At 38.3% G+C, this 21,803-nt stretch overlaps 1 protein-coding gene across 2 annotated transcripts in view; it reads left to right on the top strand.

Moving 5' to 3' along the window:
- Positions 1–13,674, top strand: part of LOC131248901 (signal recognition particle subunit SRP54, chloroplastic) — a 60,711-nt gene extending 47,037 nt beyond the window's left edge. For both annotated transcript variants that reach the window (XM_058249412.1, XM_058249413.1), the window contains 6 exons: positions 1,555–1,692; positions 1,770–1,913; positions 2,160–2,235; positions 12,011–12,096; positions 12,251–12,379; positions 13,302–13,674. In XM_058249412.1, the coding sequence (XP_058105395.1) occupies positions 1,555–1,692; positions 1,770–1,913; positions 2,160–2,235; positions 12,011–12,096; positions 12,251–12,379; positions 13,302–13,406 (678 nt within the window). In that variant the 3' untranslated portion in view covers positions 13,407–13,674. The remainder of the gene's footprint in view (positions 1–1,554; positions 1,693–1,769; positions 1,914–2,159; positions 2,236–12,010; positions 12,097–12,250; positions 12,380–13,301) is intronic.
- Positions 13,675–21,803: the final 8,129 nt, after the last annotated feature.

Here is a 21,803-nt window from a genome sequence, read left to right on the forward strand (position 1 = left end):
CACTCCCACAGGAATTGAAGATTTCTTTCTTAATATATGTTGTTTGCAGGCTCAATGTTCAGTGCTTATTTCAGTAAATGTGCAGTTTTCATTCCACCTTACTATTGCTTGAAATCTGATCTGAGTTTCTGAGTGAAATCTTCAGGAATTTTAGGTCTTTTGAAATCAGTGAGAATCTATGTTTATAGTCTTGGTGAAGGCATTACTCATGTCATAGTTGGCTATGCATCTTTTCTATTCATGCTTGTTGCAGAGAGACCTATATGTATGTGCGTGATATATATCTATCTATCTACACACATATATGTATATATGTGTGTACACACACACACACACACACACACATGGGCTCCACTAGAAGGATCATCTAGTACAAAAACCATCACTAATATAATTATCAGGTGGACTACTCCATAGGAAACAATGTATAGCCATGGATAAATATCAAAATACATGTATGGTCAACTCAATGAGTGGATATGGCTGATTTTTGGATAAGGTGATCCCAGTGGTGGGGCCAACCTATTGAATGGGTTGGATGCCACACGCACGTAATAGGTTGGAAGTTTATCTTCTGGTTGGATCATAACTTGCTGTCCAACTTGTTGGATTTTAGACCTCATCCAAAACTCTGGTGGGCCATAGCAAAGAGAGATGCAAATAAAGGGAGGAAACTGTTTCTTTTCATGGCCTACCAAAGTTTTGAATCAGGGTAAAAGTTGGGCCCTGGGGGTTTCATGGTGCTGCATCACGTGGACCGTTCAGATTTTGGGATCACATCACGTGTGATGAGTTCTAAAAAATTTCTCACGAGAACTCATGAGAACTGGTGTGCAGCTGAGCATTGGGCTATATATATATATATTGATAAATTTTCTCCTAGGAACTGGTTCTCATGAGAACTAGTGAGTTGTGAGAACCCTTTGAGAACTCATCTCATGTGATGTGTGCACAAAATCTGAACTGTCCACTAGATGAGTCACCTCATGAAATGCCTAGGGCCCAAAAGTCAGCCTGATCCAAAAATCAGGGGAACCATAGCAAAGTGGGAGGGAATTCTCACCCTTGATTTTCACCAAGGTCCACCTGAGTGGCTAAACAAAATGATTTTTTTTCTCAACCTTTCATCCCAACTAGATGGGCCCGTATGGCCTAGATTGCACATACACATCACGTGAGATGAGTTCTCAAAGGGTTCTAATGGGTTCTCATGAGAATCGGTACCTAGGAGAAATTTTCTATATGCATATATGTGTGTCGGTTCCTAGGAGACAATTTTTGTATTTATATATATCCGTGCATGCGTGCGTGCATGTACATACATACATATGTACACACACACATTTATAACTGCGAACTTGGCAAGATTGACTGATCATAACAACTGATGAGCCAGAGGGCACTGTTCAAAAATTTTTTTGCAGATGTAGCTCATGTCTATTTGTTCACTGTATGAAAATAATTACAATTATGCTAATGCTTTGACAGAAGCCATAAAATAAACTGGGCAAATCTTTCTCTGATTCAGTTAGTATGGTGGTTTGGCCATAACAGGTGTCAGGAAAGCCAATCAAGCTTGTGGGACGGGGAGAGCGCATGGAAGACCTTGAACCTTTCTACCCTGATCGCATGGCCGGGCGCATCTTAGGAATGGGCGATGTTCTTTCATTTGTGGAGAAAGCACAGGAAGTTGTGAGTGCCCATCAATTTTCTTCTATTGTTTGGTTAAAGGATGGTACTGTAATTTGATTTTGATTCAAATTACGTAGATGCGTCAAGAAGATGCTGAAGATTTGCAGAAGAAGATAATGAGTGCAAAATTCGACTTCAATGACTTCCTAAAGCAGACCCGTGCTGTTGCACGAATGGGGTCTATGTCCCGTGTGATTGGAATGATTCCAGGCATGGGGAAGGTATGTCTGCCTGACTTTCCTTTTTGTTCTTAGCTAGGATTTCTTTGTTAGTGGTCACTGATATGTAGCCATGTTTTCCATATTCATCTCATGAAATGGTCAAACAATGGGAATCAGTTCATGACTATCAGTTATGATTTTGAAAATGAACATACTGACACTCTGTAGAACTGCTGTTCTAGTCACCACCATTTATGTTGTAGGGGAAAACTCTGATTAACTTTCCATTGTCTATGTATGAAACAGGTGACTCCTGCACAAATTCGAGAAGCGGAGAAAAGCTTAAAGATAATGGAGGCAATGATTGATGTAATGACCCCTGGTATGTCTTGCATGGATATGTCTAGCATTTATATAATGCTTCTTTCCACCACTCTTTGCCCGATAAAATTTTAGTTCAGTGGTTACAGGCTAAAAATTACTGCCATTCTTTATGCAGCTTGCTTGTTTGTTTTTGTTTCATTTACATACACATAGTTTGGTCACTATATTGGTTGCTGGGTATTATTTGTATGAGGTTCATTTGGAATTTGGAATTTAAGGATCATCATTTTCCAAATGAGCATGTAGAACTTGAGAATAGCATGATTGACAGGCTTCATAAGAGAAACTGATTTTGTATCATATATTCAGAGTTTATATTAAGGTAAAAGCTGATAGTCCTTAAATAGATAATGAAATAAAGAGAATGACAAGACTTAGAGATCATTTTCAAGTCCATTGGTTGGTGAGTGTGCACGCAACCATTCAACTATCAACACTTTCTTCAAGGTGGTGGGAAAGCATTAACTGCTCCCTCTTCCCTCTTTGGCAACCCTCAAAAGTCATAGTTTGTCTAATATCAGTTGTTCCACAATGTATTGGTTTTGTTGAAACTCCTTTCTTCTTTTCGTCAAAATTCACATCTGAGACCTTGGCCTTTATTCTACATTGTTTTGCATCAATAATCCTAACAATATGACAATTAAAACTAATGCTAGGGTGTTCCCTTTAAGAGTGAGTTGTACCAGCACCTAAGTGCAGTGAGAAATAGGCAAGGGTTGGCTAGGGTGTTCCCTGTAAGCGACACACTGCATTGGAACACACTTGTAGTAGAAATGGGCAAGGGTTGGCTAGTGTGCTTCATGGAAGCAACTTACTACAACAATGTTCAATTGTAGTAAGAATTAGGCAAGGGTTCCTATGCCATTTTGAACGAGTGCAAGTAAGGAAGCTAGTATATGAGAATAGGATTTGTCTTGCCACATGGAATGTAGGAATGTTGATAGGTGATTAAGAGTGATGACTAGAGGGTAAGGATGATGATATCAATGAGAGGTGAAGAAGCTATATCCATAACTTGCTAAATGACGACCTTTTTGAGAGCTTAGGGTAGAAGGAATCATTAATTCAAATGAGGTTGGAGGCCAAAGATACTTTCATGGGATTAGGATATTTGAAGTAAAAGAAGCTTTGAGAAAAAGTTGGGAAAGGCCCTCAAACTAGATGATATACCAGCTGAGTTTCGGAAATGCACTCGAGATATTGGTTTATTTTAGTTGATGAAGTTCTTCAATAAGATTGTCAGATTGAAGAAAATGACAAACGAATGGAAGAGAATTACTGTGGTACCAATTTATGAGAATAAAGGAGACATACAATGGTTATCCTCAACCCTATCGAGTCTCATGGGTTGATGCGTCTTTGATTCCAGTTTCTCAACGTTATCTTTTTTCCATCCAGTTTGGTTCTTATACGGACACGTCGTGGTGTGATGTTTTGCCTATAGATATAGGCCACATCATTTTGGGCAAGCCTTGGTTGTATGACATGGATGCAACACTATTCGGTCACTCGAATACGTATTCGTTTCAATATGAAGGCAAAAGGATTATCTTGAAGTTCCTCCCACTCAAAAGCACCCCAGAAAAGGATGACGTCAAGAAACGTAGTCTTGAAAATGTGACAAAACTCCAGGTTGAGTCTCTTCCTATAGTTAATGCCAAAGAGTCTGAAAGAGAGACTAAAACTGATTTGACGATGTATGCCCATGTGGCAAGTGAGGTCACACCTAAGATTATTATAGAGATGCTACTTGAGGTTACACTCAAGGGTAGTGTAGAGTTACCACCTAAGGTGAGTCCAGTATTGGAGGAGTCTAGTGTTGTTATTAGAGGACATACCGGATGAGCTTACACCCGTGCGGGACATTCACACGTTAATTCTACCAAACCTTCGTCACAATCAAATGAGTCCCGAGGAGGAAATGGATTTGGAAAGACAAGTAAATGAGCCTAGGACCCCTATAGATTGCATGCCCATGTCAATGTTCCAGATGACTTCAGAGTCTGCACTAGGGGTGTACATCGAGTCTAACTGAGTCGATCTAGCCTCAGCTCGACTCGGCTTGGCCACTAGCTGACCCCAGCTCGAACTCGGCTCGGTTCAGTCCTCAAGCCTGACTGGCCAACTCGGCTTAGTTCCATTAGCAGCTCGGGCTAGTTCGAGCTGAGTTCGAGCCAAGATCGAGCCGAGTTCGCCTATGCAGCATTTTCACAAACACATGGATTGCACCTTCAAATTCTTACTGTATGTAAAACACCAGCAATGGTTTTACAGGTATTTCATCAAACACCTTGTAGGCAACATCAAAATCAAGAAAAAAGAGTATTTGTTTGATGAAACATACCTTCCTTGCCACCAGCTGACACTTCGTTGAGTCATTTCATCAAACACTTGGTGAGCAACATCAATATCAAAGTAACCGAGTCACCGAACTGATTCGATCCGAGTTCAGTTCGAGTTGGGTTCGATCCGAGTCGAGTCGAGCTGGGTCCAGCTCAAACTCATTTTCGAGCTCAAAAAATCAGCTCGACTCAGCTCAAACTCAGCTTCGAACCAAGTCGAATCGTGCTTTTTCGAGTTGAGTCGAGCTAGCTCGGTTCATGTACACCCCTAGTCTGCACATGCATATACATGACATATGCATGACTTGCATGTGTAGATTAGAAAAAGAATCAATATAAGTAATGAAACACACAAAATGATTGCTAAGTGCTAACTCACACCATAGGTTTGAAGAGTTTGTTGTGGGTGATGAAGTCATGATTAGAATATGTCTAAAAAGGTTTCCACAAGGAACCAAAAATAAATAAATAAATAAATAAAAATTACAAGCCCGTAGCGCTGGACCATATAAAATCTTGAAAAGATTGGGTTCAAATACTTGATAGATCTTCTATCTAACATGGGTATTAGTTCCACATTTAATGTGGAAGATCTTGTATCATTTCATGAACATTCTCATAACCCTCACATGAACTTTGATGATGATGCCATTGACCTATCCCATAAGCCATAGCCATTAATTAACCCTTCTTCTCAACATTTACCACCTGTACCATCTATATCTATGAGAAGAGAGGAGATAAAGGATATCTTAGATGAAGAAGCAGTTTCCACACAACATGGACGTTACCAGGAGTATATTGTCAAGTGGAAGGGCAGACCAAAGTCAGACAATACCTGGATCACAGAGGCAAAGCTTCAACAACGAGACCCAGATCTCCTCAAGCATCACTGCAGCTTTATTTCACCAGAATCAAAATCTCCTCAGTTGAGGGGAATTGATGAGAACATCCGAGCACCATACCATAGGAGGGCTGAGCCATTCTCCTTATGGTTAAACGACCATTACATGGGGCCCACTTGGCCCAATTCAAATTCCTAGCCACGTTGAAGACCCCACATGCATGTTCATGCATCTTTGAAGACCCTACACTGGGAAGATGCACATGGGCTGCATATAGGAGCTTGATGAACACATCGGACCATTGGATTGGGTGGACACGATGATCGGACCGTTGAATCATCATCATCGGACATCTTCATTGTGGACCCCATGGGCCACGAAATAGTTTAGTTGTTTAGATTGTTTACATGAGTCGTTATTTTTGGTATTCCTTATACTTTAGGGAGTAGGAACAACTTTTAATTTATTAAGCGTCTTTATTTTGAGAATCTTATCTGAGAGCGTTTTTTTGTAAAAGGTCTTTTCTGAGACTATAAAAGAGAAAGATGGGTATGTGAAGCCCTAATGCCATTATTTTGAAAAAAGCAAAAAACTTTTTGTTTTCTCTTCTTCATGTGATTTGAAGAATACTCCATGTGATTTGGAACTTGGGTATGGTGTGATTCCATTCCCCATTCAACAGAGGTGCGAGGCTTCCATCTATCATCTTCCTTTATATCCAAAAGAGGTATTTTCCTAAAAACTCCATCTCTCATCTTCTATTCCTATTCAAGACCATCCAAATCATCTATTTCTTCAACTTTTCATCATTCAACTTCAACCTCAATTGAAATCAACCATTGAGGACCCAAAAACCCTAGCTAATGACCCACACGTGTGAGCGCCTAGCCTAACTGTACGGATAACCTCTTAATCCTTTGATTTTCCCTTGCTTCCCCCCATCAAAACCCCTTGATTCCCCATCCATAACCCTACTCTAAACCTTAAATCCTCAATTTCCTATTTTCTCCAATTTCTAAAACTCTAATTACAAAATTTCCAATTCCATGAATGCTAAACTTTCAAATTTCAGATTTTTCCCTTCCTAACCCTAATCATAAAACTTACAAGTCATTCTCTTAAGTGTGGAACATGCCTATGGTAAATTGGAAGTTTTATCCTTCCATCGGGCCTAGTTTTAATTGATTTATGTGATTTCTTAGCATGTGGGCTTGTGATTTAGGTTAAATCATATTTTATTTCTTATTGTTTACTCTTAATTACTTGGTGGGTTAGCATCTTTTGTTAATTGAATTACTTTATAGACTTTTTTATAATCTCCTTGTTCCATGCTAGCATTAAATCATGTATCCTGCATCAAATTTAGTATCAGAGTCATAGGTTTAGCATAGGATTTTTGTGTTGCACTTAGATTAGAGTCACATCTAGCCAAGGTGTGCTAAAACGGTTACGTATCGGCCGTTACGGCCGATACGTAACGGTAACGGTGGGAACCGTTACGCGTTTCGGGGTCGTATCGGCCGATACCCGATTTTGTACCCGTATCGGCCGATACGGGCCCGTTACGGGGTGTAACGGCCGTAACGGTAACTTCTTTTTATTTCATTTTTAGCTCTGTTTTTGCTGTTTTTTTGAAACCTCTTGCTTCCAAACTGTTTCTCACTCCTTCTACTACTAATTTCGACCAACCTTGGTTAGATATTTGAGATAAAAACACATTATATTACAGATTTTTTTGAATCAAAGCTCGGTAGGTCATTTTTCAGAAATTCGTCAAAAATAGGTATTTATACTTTTTTAATATGTTTTGCTGTTTTAATCATGTCTTATGATGTGTTAATCATAGTAGAACATGTTAATGTGCATTTTATAGATTTGGGGTGCCATTTAATAATTTTTTAATATTTTTTTCTATTTACGCATGAATTTTGGCCCCTTTTTTTAAAATTCGAAAAATCAATTTTTAATGTTGTTTTGCTGTTTTAATCATGCCATTTGATGTGTTAATCATAGTAAAACATGTTAATGTGCATTTTATAGATTTGGGGTGCCATTTTATATTTTTTTTAATATTTTTTTCTATTTACGCATTTATTTTGGCCCTTTTTTTGAAAATTCGAAAAATCATTTTTTAATGATTCTTTTGCTGTTTTAATGACCTCATATGATGTGTTAATCATAGTAGAACATGTTAATGTGCATTTTATAGATTTGGGGTGCCATTTTATATTTTTTTTTATATTTTTTCTATTTACGCATTTATTTCGGCCCTTTTTTTGAAAATTCGAAAAATCATTTTTTAATGATTCTTTTGCTGTTTTAATGATGCCATATGATGTGTTAATCATAGTAGAACATGTTAATGTGCATTTTACATATTTGGGGTGCCATTTTATATATATTTTTTATATTTTTCTATTTATGTATTTATTTCGGTCCTTTTTTTGAAAATTCGAAAAATCATTTTTTAATGATTCTTTTGCTGTTTTAATGATGCCATATGATGTGTTAATCATAGTAGAACATGTTAATGTGCATTTTACATATTTGAGGTGCCATTTTATATTTTTTTTATATTTTTTTCTATTTACGCATGAATTTTGGCCCTCAAAAATAATTGCAAATACCTAAATGTAAGATATTTTCATATTACATTCATTCTAATATATATATCATTGATAGTAGATAGTTAGAAAATTAAATATATGAATTTTGTAGTCAAATTCAGATTATCTGGTTCATAAATTCATCAGACAGTCCGATACAACTTCTCACCAAAGAGTGGACCGTTACACCACCATAAACATGTTCCAATTTATAAATGAATGCATATTTGGAATGCTTAGAATATTTCAGATTTAATCCATATTTTTTCATATTTTTTTGGCAAAAAAAAAAAAAATTTGCGCCGTTATGGGCCGTTACGCCCCCGTATCACCATTACGTCCCCGTATCCCTATCAGTTTTGGAGGTCACCGTTACGCCAACTGATACCAATACGGGACACCTTGCATCTAGGGTAGAACTTACAACACAAAAATCCCATGCTAAACACATGGCTCTGATACCAAATTTGATGCAGGACACATGATTTAATGCTAGCATGCAACATGGAGATTATGAAAGAGTCCATAAAGTAATTCAATTAATAAAAGATGCTAACCTACCAAGCAATTAAGAGTAAATAATATGAAATAAAATATAATTTAACCTACATCACATGCCCGCATGCTAAAAAATCACATAAATCAATTAAAATTAGGCCTGATGGAAGGATAGAACTTCCAATTTAGCATAGGCACATTCCACTTTCAAGGGAATGATTTGTAGGCTTTATGATTAGGGTTAGGAATGAGAAAGTTTGAAATTTGAAAAATAAGAGTTCATGGGAATTGGGGAATTTTGGAATTAGGGTTTTAAAAATTGAAAAAAATATGAAATTGGGAATTTAGGGTTATGGATGGGGAACCAAGAGGTTTCGATGGGGGAAGCAAGGGAAAATCAAAGGATTGAGCGGTTGTTCGTACGATCAGGCTAGGGGCTTACACGTGTGGGTTGTTGGCTAGGGTTTCTGGGTCCTCAATGGTTGATTTTAGTTGGGGTTGAAGTTGAATGATGAAAAGTTGAAGAAAAAGATGATTTGGATGGTCTTGAATAGGAATGGAAGAAGACAGATAAAGTTTTTAGGAAAAAACCTCTTTTGGATATAAAAGAAGATGATAGATGGAAGCCTCGCATCTCCGTTGAATGGGGAATGGAATCACACCATACTCAAGTTCCAAATTACATGGAGTATTCTTCAAATCACATGAAGAAGAGAAAATTCAGCTTTTTTTATTTTATTTTTTTAATAATGGCATTAGGGCTTCACACACCCATCTCTCTTTTATAGTCTCAAAAAAGACATTTTACAAAAAGATGCTCTCAAATAATATTATGAAAATAAAGTAATGCAGGGGCATTTTCACACTGGGCTCGAGTGGAGTCGCCTGTGGGATGTAGGGGCACACTCGGGGTGGGCGGGGCTCACGGGGGAGGTCTCGTGTTCGAGACTCCTCACCAGGGGTGATTAATGCGCATTTCACACTGGGCTCAAGTGTGGTAGCCTGTGGGATGCGGGGACACACTCATGTTGGGCGGCCCGTGTGAGATGATACCCATGTGATTTGGGGCCCACGAGGGGGTTCGACTGAGCTCCTAACCCATGAGATGTGGGGCCTAAGCTATGAGATAAAGGGATTGATTCGTCATACTTTAACAGTTCGAGCTTTTAGAGCAAGTGGTTAATTGTCCTACATCAAATTGGTATCAGAGCGAGAGGTCTCGTGTTCGAGACTCCTCACTAGGGGTGATTAATGCAGGGGCATTTTCATACTAGGCTCGAGTGGGGTCGCCTGTGGGATGCAGGGGCACACTCCGGGTGGGCGGGGCCCACGGGAGAGGTCTTGTGTTCAAGACTCCTCACCAAGGGTGATTAATGCGCATTTCACACCGAGCTCAAGTGGGGTAGCTTGTGGGATGCGGGGACACACTCGGGTTGGGTGGCCCATGTGAGGCGATACCCATGTGATTTGGGGCCCACGAGGGGGGTTCGACTAAAGTCCTAACCCATGAGATGTGGGCCTTGTGCTATGAGATAAAATGATTAATTCGCCATACTCTAACAGTTCGAGCTTTTAGAGCAAGTGATTAATTGTCCTGCATCATAAAGATACTTAATAAATTAAAAGTTGTTCCTAATTCCCTAATCTCAACACAAATATGAGGTATACAAAAAATAACGAAGCATGTAAACAACTAAACTATTTCGTGGCCCTTAGGGTCCACTATCAAGATGTCCGATGATAATGATCCAACGGTCCGATCATCGTGTCCACCCAATCCAACAGTCTGATGTGTCCATCAAGCTCCTATATGCAGCCCACGTGTATCTTCCCAGCGTAGGGTCTTTAAAGATACATGAACATGTACGTGGGGTCTTCAACATGGCTAGGAATTTGAATTGGGCCAAGTGGACCCCATGTAATGCCTGTCTAACCATAAGGAGACTGGCTCAGCCTATCGATTTCGGCGATAGCTTGAAATGTTGCAAAACATGGGGGAAATTTTCAATGGAACTCTAAAAGATGCTAAAATACACATTTGCATATTTAGGAATCAAAAATTGCAAAAAGAATGCATACATAATAAGTTTTCATTTAATGGGGGCTTAAAAGCATGTGTTGTTATAAAAAAATCAGTCCAACCATCCCATCCTACCTTCCATCCATACATCCATCAAGTTTCAGAATATCGACACCACATGATATTTTACTAAGAAATCGTCGACAACTATAAAGGAGACAAAAGAATGTGGTCTCGATATTGCCCATATTGCATTAATGATAATATTATCGACAATTTGATCACTGCATACAACCATGCACTCATTAAAAAAAATTGAAATGGAAAAATTTTTAATAAATAGATTTTTGGCAATATCGATACATTGGCAATATTATCAAAATATCACAAATACACTGGCGATACAAGCGACACCTAGAATTTACACAATCGAAAATATTGGCGATACATTAGAGATATTGATACATTGGCAATACAAGCGACACATGGAATTTGCATAGTAAAAAATATTAGTGATGCATTGCCGATATCTGGAATTTCTTATACTACCGGTGTTATTGGTGTCACTACCAGTGTTATTGGTATCACTGAGCTGGAGATAGAGATAATATCAGGGATACTTCGAAACATCCCCCGAGAATGATAAAGAATTCTATAGTATGGTAGAGTTGTGTAGAGTAGTGTAGAGATCTCTGGAAGATTCTAGAGTCGTTCTAGCCACGCGGCATCATCTAGCCATCACATATGGAGTATAGATCTCTAGAAGTTTCTGGAGTCTTTCTGGCCATGTGGCATCATTCTGGCCATTATGTTGGAATAGGGATCTCTGGAAGTTTCTAGAGTCTTCCTAGCCATTGATGATTGCATGTGGCATCATTCTAGCCATCATGTATGGAGTAGAGATCTCCTGAAGTTTCTAGAGTCGTCCTAGCCATTGATGATTGCATGTGGCATCATTCCGGCTATCATGTATGGAGTCTAGAAGGTTCTTGTGCCATATAAGTAGGAAGGGTCCCTGTTAGTGACCATCCAAGAAGAGTTTCGAGCTTTGGAGTTCTCAAGCAATAGAAGAATTCTTCAATATCTCTTCTCTCTCTCTTGCATTTTAGTGACATTCGGTGCATAGCGCTTCGGGTGTGCACTTGGGAGATGGGCTGACTCATTCACGATGAAACTGTGAATTGAGTGCCACTGTCTACGTTTGGGGGAAGCACTAGGGCTGTGACAACATGCTGCCTTCTGATGACCATACCAGCTTGATTACTGGACCTCAAAACAATAAAAGGTGGGACCTGCCTGATAGAGCCTGGGCCTCATACGCATCATGAATGCATAATTCAAATTCAAATACGACCCTCGCAAGTAGGCTTGGCATTTGCCATGTACTCAGCATGAGCTACTGTGGATGCCAGGTAGTGTTTCTCTTCCAAATCTTACCATCTTTCACATTGCTTACTTGCAGAGGAAAGAGAGAAGCCTGAATTGTTAGCAGAATCACCTGCAAGGAGGAAGCGAGTTGCCGTGGAATCTGGAAAAACAGAGCAGCAGGTACATTCCATGTTAACATTTTCTAGCAGCTCTCCCTGTATAAAAAAAAAAAAAAAAAAAATGTTTCCATCAAGGTTACATGCTGTTGAGCATTGCGAATATATGCTTAATTTAGATTCAGGGTAAAATGGTTGGCCTTTTTAAACCGTTTCAGGTGAGCCAACTCGTCGCACAGCTTTTCCAAATGCGAGTGCGGATGAAGAACTTATTGGGGGCCATGGAAGGAGGGGGATCCATTCCTGCATTGAGCAATATTGAGGAGGCACTTAAAGCCGAGCAAAAGGTTGTTTTTCTTTTCACATGACCACACATTTACTCATGCAACTCCCATGTGCACACATGTGCATGCACTTGCACATGCATGCCCTGCAGTCCACATGACCATATCACTCGCTTTCACTTGCCAACATGCATGTGCTTGTACAGATGCATTTGGCTGAGCAGGGATGGTGGTGAGTTCCATGCTTTTAAACATACATGCACATGCTTGTATTGTATCAATGTATCTAGACTTTTTCATACTTGATTGCTGGTGTAGCTGCACCTTTGCATTTGTTTCCACAGAGGGATTTCTGTTACTCAGCACATCATAATGTGAATGCTTAATAACCTTTGTTGTCTTCAAAATATTTCGGACCAAATCTCACAAACTCAATGGAATTCTTGACATGTTTTACATGTATGGAGCAGTTTTGTGGGGAAAGTTCCATGAAAAAGAGTAGCTGTCCTCTTTTTTTTTCTTTTTTTCTTTTTTCTTTTTTTGTTGGTGAAATGGGTGAAGAGACAGTGCCATCACTGTTTATACAGGAGAGAGGGGGAGGGTGTGGTGCTGGTGCATAACCAAATATGTTTTAAAATTCTCGAAAGCATTAACACAAAAGGCCATCTGGGCCATGAATCCAATGAACCCCACCATTTCGATGACATGGCCAAAAACCAAACTGTTCAACTTATCAAAATGGATCAAACATGTACGAACACAGTAGGTGGTATAGAAGAACTTGCCAGCATCCACATTCAGTATATACATGTTTCTGGGCAAGGTTGTCTACGCTTTTTGGTTCTACCTGATGTGCACAGCTCAGATGGCCCATGGGCATGCAATGTCAGTGCACATGCCCTTTACGATCTATCTTGTAACTATAACTCTCAAGTGTGGTTCATTTTGATTTATTTTAAATATGTTATTTATTTATTATTATTAGGCTCCTCCTGGCACTGCAAGGAGGAGGAGGAGATCAGAATCACGGCGCCAGTTTTCAGATTCAGCACCAAGGCCGAGCCCTCGTGGTTTCGGGACCAAGGCTTGAAAGTCAACTCATTGAAAAGTGCAGACCCCTAAAAATGCCTTCTTGGTAATTGTCAGTTTCAGTTCTTCTTTTCTTTCTTTTTATTTCTTCCAATCTACAGAATATTTAATGTTGTTCATCCAGTGGTGGCCATAACATCAACTGTTTGGATCAATGAACCATAGAACCCCACATTGGTTTGGTTCTTGAGAAGTCTTTAAGCATATTATTGTAATAGAGACTAATTCCTTTGGTTTGGTTAATGAAAATTGCTGAGCGTTTGGATGTAGATCTTCCCTTGAAATGAGTATAATAGTATTAATTGATATCAGAGCAGGTTCCCTCTTGGAAATTATGAATTGAACGCCAACTCCAATAAACCCTAAATCCTAACCTTACTCCTGATTTCCATTCTAAACCGGTCTTTTTCCACCCCTGAACCAACAAGCGCCAGGGGAGGGAGGGAGGGAGGGAAGGAGTAAGTGAGCTGTGGTTTCTATGCAATTTGTGCTTATTAATGTGAATGCTATACCCTCACTTGCACATTATGCACAGGTGGAAGCTGTGGTTGCATGATTTTTTTCCTTCATTTATTGACTATTTATGCAAGGGCCTGTTTGGGTTCATGGAAAGGAAACATAATTTCCTATTAAACTAATTTTCTATTGTTTGTGAAAACTCTTGTGGGAATTTGTGGGAAACATCATTTCTCACTTCCTCTTTTGGTTGGCAAATCAATAAATTTATTTTCCCACCTCTCCCCCTAAGAAAGGAATTTTCTCAAAATTGAAGGAAAATGAATTTATCAGGAGTTAAACACATATATGCCTCTGTCTATCTCTAATTGCTTCACATGTGACCCCATATCCAAATGTTCCATTGTCCATCTTCTATTTTGTCACAAATGCACCAATGCGTCACATGTACCACCATTCATTTTCACTTGGGCCCCAAATATACAAAGCACCTCAAATGTTTTGGAAAGTGCTGACTTTCTCTTGTCCATCTTCTGTTGTATTGCATGTGTGCCACTATCCATCTTCACATGGACCTCACACGTACAAAGCGCCTCGCATGTGCGACATGTGCCAACTTTCCATTGTCCATCATCTTTTGCTTCATACACTGCAACAATCCATCTTTCGATTGCGCTCCACATGTGCAAAAGCACCCACGTGCCATTGTGCCACATGTGCAATTGTCCATCTTCATCGCTCGATATGTGCTACATGTGACAACATGCCACTGTGTCAATGTGCCTATGCGCACATTTTCCACCATGCCCACATGTGTTAATGTGTCGCATGTGTCACGTTTGCTGTCATCCAACTTCAAGCACCCCTATGCATCATCTGTGACACCATTAAGGTTAAGCACCCACAAGTGCCATTGTTTATCTTCGACTGCTCCAGATGTGCCACATGTTAATTTGGCATGTGCCAATAACAACTAGGAATTTATTTATTTAACCAACCAATAAAATGAGAAACATACCCCAAATGTTTTAGGAAAATCTTATTTAAAAACAAACATGAAAAAAAAGGTTTTCTTTTTTCACAATTTCTTAGAAATAAGGTTTCCTAAGAAACAAAGTTTCCTTTCCCACACTTTCCACATATCCAAACAAGCCCTAAAGGACACAGATCTAAATGGGTTTTATTTTTGAACAATAATAGCCAATTGGTCTAGCATACATTTCATGGGTTACCATGCAAACATCACAGTGATCTGACAAATATAACCATTGGATCAATAGCCTTTAATATGGGCGTTCAAGATCATTCACACAAAAATAAGTCCACTAACCAACTTGATCCATCTATTTTTTAGGATCCATCATAGAATGCTTCCTATTCTAAAGAATCACTTTTGTTTGGTAATTGTAACCATCCCATCCATGGCTTGGAAAATGGATTGTTGCAAAAATAAGGCTAAATAAGGAATAGATTGCAGTCTGCTCAGGGTCATTTTTGCATCATAGCCCATGGAATGTGTCCTCCGCTCCCCACCCTCCCTCCACCCCCGCTCTCTCTCTCTCTCTCATTGGTTCAGGTGTGGAAAAAGAGTAGTGGCTTAAGAAGGAAAAAAAAAATGCATACAAATCAGAAACTTCGGATTCAGGACATGAAGAACACACCAATGTCTCTCTGATTGGTTCAGGTGTGGAAAGAGTAGCGGTTTCGGAAGAAAAAGAAAAAAAATAAAATCAGAAACTTCGGATTCAGGACATGAAGAACACACTAATGTTAGCGTGCACGCGCGCACGCACACACACACACACACACTCTCTCTCTCTCTCTCTCTCTCTCTCTCTCTCTCTCTCTCTCTCTCTCTCTCTGATTTGTTCAGGTGTGGAAAAAGAGTAGCAGTGTAGGAAGAAGAAAAAAAACAGAGTAGCAGTGTCGGAAGAAAAAAAAAACAGAGCAAAAAAATCAGAAACTTCGGATTCAGGACATGAAGAACACACCAATGTTAGCACACTCTCTCTCGTTCAGGTGTGGAAAAAGAGTAGCGGTTTGGGAAGACTAGAAAGAAAAAAAATCAAAAACTTCGGATTCCGGACATGAAGAACACACCAACATGTTAGCATTCCCATTAACATGTTGCACTGCAAGAGGGTCATTAGTTCCTGTTGAACAGACCAATGCAAATGTTAACCTGAAGTTGTACTTAACTGGAAATAATGTTACAAGAATCTTTCAAAAATGGAAAATAGAATCTCCAGATAAAATTCCATGTATCATAAACCTGATTAGAGAAATGAAATGGCTCCTCAAGCCAGGAGCGTACGCATCTTTCTTTTTTAACCACACATGCCTGTGTTGCAAGTGCAGGTGAGATTCAGGTTGTATCTTTCAGAAAAAGGAAAAAAAAAAAAAAAAGGTGAGATACAGATTGTCTATCTGGTGGGGTCCCTCCATGTATATTTTAGTAATCCGAATCCTGTTCAGTCTGGTCATCAGGTGGGACAAGTAAAAAATGGACAGTTTGGACAACTTGATCAATAACCTCAATTCAAGACAGGAACTGATTTTAGTGCCATGAAACATGAGTTGGACCTACCTGATGAACAGTTCAGAGATCTCATGCATGTGACATGGCACGTTCGGCACATATGATTTCGTTACTAGGCCACAACACCACTCACCTGATTAAGAACATTAGAATCTGATGCAGAAGAAACAAATGTGATTGCAAGTGTCTTGGTACCAAACCGCCCGGCCCTGCCGACCTGCAATGAGAAAAACAACACTTCAGTCAACCAGTTCAAAGTAGTGAAGTAGTGATGACTCCAAGCATCTCCAGCCATCAAGGAAAGAATGTAGAAGGTAATTTGGGTAATGACCCTGGGCAAGTAGGTGTCAGCAGAATCTGGCATGTCGTAGTTGATGACGATGTTGATACGCGGTGTCTATTCCCTGTCGCAACAAGAATCCTTTTGTGGTCTTCCTTGAAGCCCTTGTACCGCCTCAATCTGGAGAATGACATGCACTGCCCACTTCAGAGAATCCAAGAAATTGGCGGAGAACATGCAAAATGTTGTTAAACAAATGTCTCCAACAAGGTATCCCGTATCAATATCGGTTGGCGTAACTGTGTCCTCCGAAACCAATACGGATACGGAGGTGTAACGGCCCGTAACGGCGCAAATTTTTTTTCTTTTGCAAAAAAAATATGAAAAAAAATGGATTAAATACGGAATATTCTAAGCATTCCAAATATGCATTCATTTATAAATTGGAATATGTTTATGGTGGTGTAACGGTCTACTCTTTTGTGAGAAGTTGTATCGGACTGTCTAATGAATTTATGAACCGGATAACTTGAATTTGACTACAAAATTCATATATTTAATTTTCTAACTATCTACTATCAATGATAGATATATTAGAATGAATGTAATATGAAAATATCTTACATTAGGTGTTTGCAATTATTTTTGAGGAATTTCTCGAACGTACCTGTGGACATGACCGTGATTCCTGTCTATGACCTGTCATCCTCAAGTCAAGAATATTAAAAAAATAAAAATAAAAAAATTTAATAGTGTCCGATATACTCTCCTGCAACTTAATTAAGGATTACTTGATTGGTTGTCAAGGGAGATATTTTAAATACAAGTTCGGCAGTATCAAGTGTGTGCTTGGCTTCTTGCAATAATACTGTTGTGAGCTGTCTGTTACAAATACTTACCTTAATACAAATATATACTCATAATCACAAGTCACCACCAAAATGAAAATCTGTTTTTTTGTAGTTGCTCGACCTCCACATCATCATCATCGTCATCATTAGGCTGAGACTGTCTAATAGGTGTAGGTGCTGCATCTTCATATCCATAATATTCAGTGTCAAAAGGAAATACTAGATTAATGAAACCAGAGGATGATTGATCCTAATTAGGCAACGACTCTGACCCTGAGTAAGGATATCCACCAGTGCATGTCGAATAGCTATACTTATGCTCGTACTCAGACTATTGAGAATCTTGAGATTGAGAGTACGTCTACTGTGATGAGTAACTTGGATTTTTATCTGGATATCTACAATCATATAGATATTGATCGGGAGGACTACTCCAACATGAATGTGATGAAACAAGCTCAGTATAACCACTATAATCATAATCTAATTGACCATAAGAATATCCATCATAATAACCAGGACCATGAGCTTGCTGATGTTCCGGACCCGGTGCACCACTATATGTACCCTCCTCCTGCTGGCTGTATCGTGACTCAATACACTCATAAGTCCAACCTCATGTACTACCTCGTCGATGTTCATCGGCATCATGATCTGTAGACGGCTGTATAGGGCGTTGAGCAACACCAGAAGTGTCAGCACCAGGGGCAGGGGGGTCATCGTCACCATCATCCGACACGGTCACGCTACACTGCTTGTACTCTTTTCTTGATCTTGAGTTGTACCCGTACTTGGCATAAACGCTGCCCCTCTTACTAGTTCCAACACATTTGCACGACTCTCTTGTTGCGCTCTGCGTATTTTTGAGTCATCAATTTCCAATTCTTCACCATCCTCTTCAATTTGTTTTTTCTTTGTTTCCAATCAAGGTAGAAGTGGATCATCCTCATCATAAATATTGTCCAAGTTTATTGGACAGTAATCTCCGTCATCGGCAGCTGTAATGCTCCTACGATGTCGTCGCATTCTTAGTTTTATATTGTAGTGCATGAAAACAACTCTATCTAATGTCCTAGTCTGCAATCTATTCTTATTCTTTGAATGAATAAGTGCAAAACAACTCCAATTCATTTCGCAGCTAGAGGAAGATATTGTCTGGTTCAAAACTTTTACTGTAATTTTTTGAAGAGTCATCGTACTCTCTTCGAAATTAATCTACTATTTAACCGGTTGTAACTTACATACTACATGCTGTGCAAGAGCATCTCCAAAGCTACCAAGGCGATTTCCAAATATATCTAATTCATTTAACGCCTTTATTTGCAGATCTAAGTCAGACTCTAATCTCTTTACACATTTTTTATCCCAACACGAACTTCATCATTCGCAACAAATGATTAGGCATATCTATACTTAGGATTTAGGTAGTAACCTGCTACATGAAGATCGTAATGGAGTTGTCTTATCCATCTCTTGTCGATCATCCTCCAATAAGACTCCCAGCTTCTACAATCACGTTGAATTGACAACTTTGCCTTATCTATGGCATTATATAGGAAGCCCATGGTAGGTGCTTCGTCGGTTTCAACAAGACGGAGTGCACTCATTAGTGGTTCCATCACCTTTAGGATCGACTTGACCCTCTTCCAATATTTATTGTCCCGTATGGTGTTCGCAACTTCAACCAGTGTCCCTGATGTCTTCTGCCCATGTTTTGTGTTGAGCCATTCTCGGGAAGCGAACATCTCACTCAACTCTCTCCTATGTTGGAATAAAGTTTCTAACGCTACTCTCGTCCTTTCGTGAGCTTTCTCATTATTGTGACTACTTGATTATGGTTGTAAATAAACGTTGTCACTTCTCTTGCCCTTTCGACCATTTCCTTAACAATTTTCTTCTTCCCAATATCTTCCAATATAAGATCAATATAATAGGCGGCACATGGTGACCAAAAAACATGTTTTGTCTTACTTATCAACATATGTCCTACAAGCTTATACGATGCTTCATTATCTGTCACAATCTGTACTACATTCTCCTCTTCAATTTCATCCACAACTTTATCCATTAGTCCGGTAATATAAGTAGAATTTTTTATTACCTTTGAGGCATTAATTGACTTGTGGTAGTACACCATGAAGTTGATCATGCTGCGTCTCATTAGGCCAGTCCAACCATCACACATGATCATGCATCCTCTGGCTTACCATACAGGTTTAAAGGTAGTCATGTATGCTTTCATATCTGCATACTCTGCATCTGTTCATTTCCCCTAATCTCCTTAGTCGTGGGAGCTTTTATTCATTCACCTGCTTCCGCTACTGCATCAATTACCACCCACCAATATGGAGAATTGGCCACGTTAAGAGATATGTTGGCATGTATAAATAACTTTGCTGCTGCTCTACCTAATTTCTCAACGAAAGTTCTACTCCACATTTGTTTTATCTTCTTTTGTTTAGTTAATTCTTTCCTAAACAGGATTGGATCAATAGAGGGTCTCCTAGGCTCATTTACTTCTTCATCCAAACGTATAGGGGCATCACGTGAAGATATCTGTTGTCGGCTCCCAAACACACATCGTAACCCACCAAACCTACCCCCCCCCCCCAAGGATCACGCACTGACCCATGCGTGCCAAACATTAGGCGACGTTCTTCCTCTTCACGAGCTAGACGCAAGCTCTCTCTCCTAACTATAGTTAATTCCTGATCTAAATCTTCATCAGAATGAATAATATCTTCATCACAAACGCCCATATATTCAGGACCAAACACCTCTTGTCGAGCTGTATCCAAAACATCATCTTTCTTCTTTTATACAGCAGCACGTTTACCCTTCGACTTATCCAGACTAGCTTGCATTAAAAGCATTATCTCTTTTGGTACTCTAGTACATGCCGCAACTTAACCCTTTCGATGTGTCAAATGTTGTTTGAGACAGGTAATTCCATCAGTCATTAGTCTATCACAATACTTGCACTTCATTTGGTGCCTACTACCACCAACCCTCTCACAATGTTGTCGGCCAATTTCTTCACTTACTTGTTGGCCAAACCCAGACATTTCTTTAGGTTTAAGTAGATACTATATAATTAGATATGAGTATGAGCGTATGACCTATGTCAATAAAGATGATTTTAGGTTCTAATTATACCCTAAGAAACTCCAAAACTTGTCCAATATAAGCAAATAAAAACATAAAGTTACTAATTCGAAAATAGAAAAAAATTATAAAATGACTCCAAAAATCTGTAAAATGCACATTAAAATGTTCTACTATGATTAAAACAACAAACAATTCATTAAAAAATGATTTTTTGAATTTAAAAAAAGGGGGCCAAATTAGTGCGTAAATAGAAAAAATATATAAAATGACACCACAAATCTGTAAAATGCACATTAACATGTTCTACTATGATTAACACATCATATTCTATGATTAAAATAGCAAACCATTCATTAAAAATGATTTTTTGAATTTAAAAAAAAGGTCCGAAATTAGTGCATAAATAGAAAAAAATATAAAATGACACCAAAAATCTGTAAAATATACATTAAAATATTCTACTATAATTAACACATCATATTTTATAATTAAAATAGCAAACCATTTATTAAAAAATAATTTTTCAAATTTTTTTTAAAAAAAAGGCTGAAATTTTACGTAAATAAAAACAAATAAAAAAAATATAAAATGACACCACAAATCTATAAAATGCATATTAACATGTTCTATTATAATTAATACATCATATTCTATGATTAAAATAACAAACCATTCATTAAAAAATGATTTTTCAAATTTTTTTTAAAAGGGCCAAAATTAGTGCGTAAATAGAAAAAAATATTTAAAAAAATATAAAATGACACCACAAATCTGTAAAATGTACATTAAATATTCTGCTATAATTAACACATTATATTCTATGATTAAAACAACAAACCATTCATTAAAAAATAATTTTTCGAATTTAAAAAAAAAAATGGCCGAAATTAGTGCGTAAATAGAAAAAAAATATAAAAATATATAAAATGACACCAAAAATATTTAAAATGTACATTAACATGTTCTTATATAATTAATACATCATATTCTATAAATAAAACAGCGAACCATTTATTAAAAAATGATTTTTCAATTTTTTTTAAAAAATGGCCAAAATTAGTGCGTACATAGAAAAAAAATATAAAATGATACCACAAATCTATAAAATACATATTAAAATGTTCTAATATAATTAACACATCATATTTTATGATTAAAACAGCA

This window comes from Magnolia sinica, chromosome 6 (assembly GCF_029962835.1).
Source record: "Magnolia sinica isolate HGM2019 chromosome 6, MsV1, whole genome shotgun sequence".
NCBI classification, from domain to species: domain Eukaryota; kingdom Viridiplantae; phylum Streptophyta; class Magnoliopsida; order Magnoliales; family Magnoliaceae; genus Magnolia; species Magnolia sinica.